Here is a 4,142-nt window from a genome sequence, read left to right as displayed (position 1 = left end):
ACGGTTACAACAGGGTCATTGAACGTTCATTATTAAATGGTTGAGAATATTTAAAATAGATATTACTTTATAATCACTTTAGCATAATCAATATATATATTGTATTATTCTATTATTTAATGTACTATACATAAATTGTTAATTTACTGTTTATATTTTAATTTGATCAATTTTAATTCTTTTCTTACACTTTTGAAATTTTAATATTTTGATATTGACCTTAATAATAACTATCAAATTATGCTATTAGTCTATGTATTAAATATATGTTAGCTTTAGTTTTTCTTGTTCAATTTGATTATTTTAACTTTATTTTTTTATGAACTACAAGTATTCTTTCGCTACAACAAAACATGTATATAGCAGTGTTTTTTGTGGCGTTTTCAAACCAAGCACCACTAAATTTATATATATCGATGTTTATAGCCAAAACACCACAAAATGGTAACCTTAACGATGTTTTTTATTCTTTCACAAACACTGATATTACGTTAGTGGAATTTATTAAAAAACGTTGCCACATATTCGTACTTTAGTGGCCTTTTTAGACAAATGCAGCTACATCCCTTTTAACCCTTAACCCTTGTGTGTTTGTCTCAATGAGTAATGGCGTTTTTTACAGCTAAATTACCTAAACATATTGCGACGTTTCTAAAATAAATGTCGTTAAATGTTCTGATCTATTGCGGCATTTTTTATTTACAAACACCGCTAATGTTTGCGGGCCTCGTCTTACTGGCCTTTTTTGCAGAGCTTTTTTTTGCTCCGAGAAGCTTTTTTGTGGCACTTATAAATGCCTCTATTGAATCGTTTTGTTGTAGTGTTTATCTATTTATTTAACAGTTTAAACAAAGATCAATATTATTGAATCACAAAATAATAAAACTCTCCTATCAAATATTGAATTACTTAATATTATCACACTTCTAATAATTTGAACTTTATGATTTTTATAATTTATCGTATTATATTTCTATAGTTTGAATCCACATGTAAATAGATATATATGATCAGGGGCAAATCTACATGGTGCAAGAGAGGGGTTGTTGCCCCTCCCAAACTTTTTGGTATAATAGTATTTTAGGGGTTTTTTAGTTTAAATATTAGTTAAATAGGTCTTTGTCTCCCTATATTTTAGATTAACTACTTAATAAATTGTTGATCTTTTGATATAAAATTATTTTGCCCCCTTTAACTTATGATTCTGGCTCCATCCCTGTATATGATGATCGTTCAAAACCTTTAATTCTTCTTTATAAAATATCTTAAATACATGCTAAAGTTCAGAGGTATGAAAATTAAAACAATAACAAGAAGATATGATATAAAAAAATGATAAATTTTTAAGATTTCTAAAGAAATTCAGATTCAATTAAATAAATGCACCCGTCTTACATCAAAACGTTAAAAATAAAATTTAATGGATTTAAAATACTTTTTTCATTGAAATAGTTAAAAGGATAAACAGTAAAATCAATGCAAAAGTATGATGTCCAATGTTTGATGTAATAAATATTCAGAAATTATTACTATGCCCATACAAGTTAAAATGTAAATATAATGATTAATGATAATATAAATTATTACTATGTAATTAGATCTATCTAATATATAATATATATATATACCTCAATAGGAATTCAATGTTAAGCAAAAAAAAACCTTATTCGTATCAAATAAGCGTCAATAGTTCAACGATTAGGATAATTGTCTTCCAAGCAATAGATTTGGGTTCGACTCCCGGCCGACACATTCTTTTTGGTCCTTCCACTTTCGTGTTTTTATTTTTCCTTCCAGAAAAATAACTGTAGGTTTTACTTGCCCATTTGTTCTAGAAAAAAAAATCCGGATTAGGTGTTTCTAAAAAAGGTTCTAGATGAGGCTTCCAATATATATGATTATATGACGAGAGACATAATTGTAGGTCTTACTTGCCCATTTGTTCTTCGAGATTGACTGTTAATTCCTAAAGTCAACATACAGAAACACACTTTTTCAAACAAGAAGAATTATGGTTGATAAATGTGTTAATTAGGGGTGAGGTCGGGATAGTCGTCCCTGAAAATTTTAAATTAATCTAGATATTTTTTTTATACTTTTAATTGATAATTTATTTTCGTTCCATATAATTTTACAAGTTCATTATCTCTTAAAATTTTAGAAGTTTATTCCCTAACCTAAAAATTTGTATATGTACTAATTATTGCATGGTACAAGGATGCCATTGGGAGATAAAAACATTCATGTATTAAAGAGCACTTGGAAGTAGACAAAATTAGAAAAAGTTATTGTGCGCAGAAAAATGAATTAGTGGAAGGTGGATGGTGGAAGATTATTTAAGGATCTACGATATTTGTTACGATGATTTAGAACTTGTTAAGAAGATACGAACGTGTTCTATAAAATATAATATTTTATCGAAACTATATTTTATAGAAACTTGTCACATATTTGAAATTACTTTTTGCATTATTCTTGGAAGGTAATTTTTTCTAAAATTACTTTTTAATGGATTTTACGCACTCTTTTTTTAATTAATCTAAAATTGATTACAAGTAACAACGTCTGTTATAGGAGAAATTATTGTATGAATCCTTCCCCCTCCCTCTCAATTATTTGACAATGAACGCTGAATTATCTTGCAATCACTGATGCTCGAACCCGAGACTTCTAAGAATAACAATCATCACTCTAACCATCGAGATAATTTGATCCGTACAGTTTTTAACATAAAATTATAGCTACATAGTTTTTTTTACTCTAATTTAAAGCAAAACACACATCAATATATAAGATATTGTAATCCCCACATTAATTCCACTAATCACTGCATGAATGAGTGCATTTTTAGCTTACCCCATTAATTTACAGCATTATCTTAGTGCCGCCGCCAGTACGACAGCCCGCGTTTGAAAATTTCTCCTCACCTTAATAATTAATCCATTGCTAAAATCTGAAAATGTCCTCTTACAATTAAACCCATCATTCTCCTTAGTCAAAACTTGGAAAATTTTCTCAGGTTTTATTACAAATCACAAAATGTCTTCTTCAAGAATTCCCTCCTTTGTTTATCTGCTAATTAGCCTTGCTTTTCTTCTGCAAACAGCTTTGGGAGCTGAACCTCTCTTCCATTTTTGTTTAGACACTGGGAATTTCTCCGCCCATGATCCTTATGAATCCAACTTAGGCAAGCTCTCTGGCTATCTCTCCATTCAAACTCCTCCCTCGGGGTTCGGCCTCGGTTCCATTGGTCAAACCCCGAACCAAGCGTTCGGCCTCGCTCTTTGCCGGGGCGATGTGTCGAGCCAAGATTGTAAAACCTGTGTCGTCGAAGCAGGCGGCGAGATACGAAAGCGATGCCCCTACAACAAAGGTGGAATCATCTGGTACGATTACTGTCTTTTCAAGTATTCGAACACGGAGTTCGCGGGTCAAATCGATAACCGGAATAGGTTCTACATGTGGAACTTGAATAGCGTGAGTGAACCCCAGGCCTTCAATGAGAAGACCAAGGGGCTGCTCACTGAGTTGGCTAATCAAGCTTATGCCAATCCCAAAATGTATGCCGTGGAGACGGAGCTTTACGGATCGGAGAAGCTTTACGGGTTGACTCAGTGCACCAGGGATCTTTCTAGCGGTGAGTGTAAGAGGTGTCTTGACGGCATAATCGGCGAGCTTCGGAGTTGCTGTGATGGGAAGGAAGGTGGTAGGGTCGTTGGTGGCAGTTGTAACTTTAGATATGAAATTTACCCTTTCGTTAATGCTTAAACCTTTATGAGACAAATACTATATGCCCATGAATAAATAAAGTTACTGTATTAATATATATACGCTTAAACCTTTATAAATAAACTTATAATCGTTCTTAATTAATAATAATAAACATTTACCGATACAATTACTTGAATTCAAAACATTTAAGAGAATGATATTTTTTTAACTACTTAAGTCATTTAACGAATTTACACAATAAATAAATTAAAACCGATTTAAAATACTTATTTATTTTTTGACAAAAATACTTTTATATAGTATAGAGTCTTAATTATTAGGTGACAAAAATTCTATATATGCATGGTCTGAAATCAATGAAAACTATCAAATGTCAACACGTGTATATACAATTGTCATGTTTGACTCTT

The 4,142-nt window shown here is 31.1% G+C and overlaps 1 protein-coding gene across 1 annotated transcript; it reads left to right on the top strand.

Moving 5' to 3' along the window:
* The first annotated feature begins 2,987 nt into the window (after window positions 1–2,987).
* Window positions 2,988–3,807, top strand: LOC120137505 (cysteine-rich repeat secretory protein 38-like). Its single transcript, XM_039153240.1, has one exon. The coding sequence runs from the start codon at window positions 3,040–3,042 to the stop codon at window positions 3,766–3,768; it is 729 nt and encodes a 242-aa protein (XP_039009171.1). The 5' UTR covers window positions 2,988–3,039; the 3' UTR covers window positions 3,769–3,807.
* The last annotated feature ends 335 nt before the right edge of the window (window positions 3,808–4,142 follow it).

Source organism: Hibiscus syriacus, unplaced genomic scaffold, assembly GCF_006381635.1.
Source record: "Hibiscus syriacus cultivar Baekdansim isolate YM2019G1 unplaced genomic scaffold, ASM638163v2 tig00110674_pilon, whole genome shotgun sequence".
Classification (NCBI taxonomy): domain Eukaryota; kingdom Viridiplantae; phylum Streptophyta; class Magnoliopsida; order Malvales; family Malvaceae; genus Hibiscus; species Hibiscus syriacus.
Note: the sequence above shows the minus strand (reverse complement) of the source record. Positions and strands in the feature narration are given on the sequence as shown.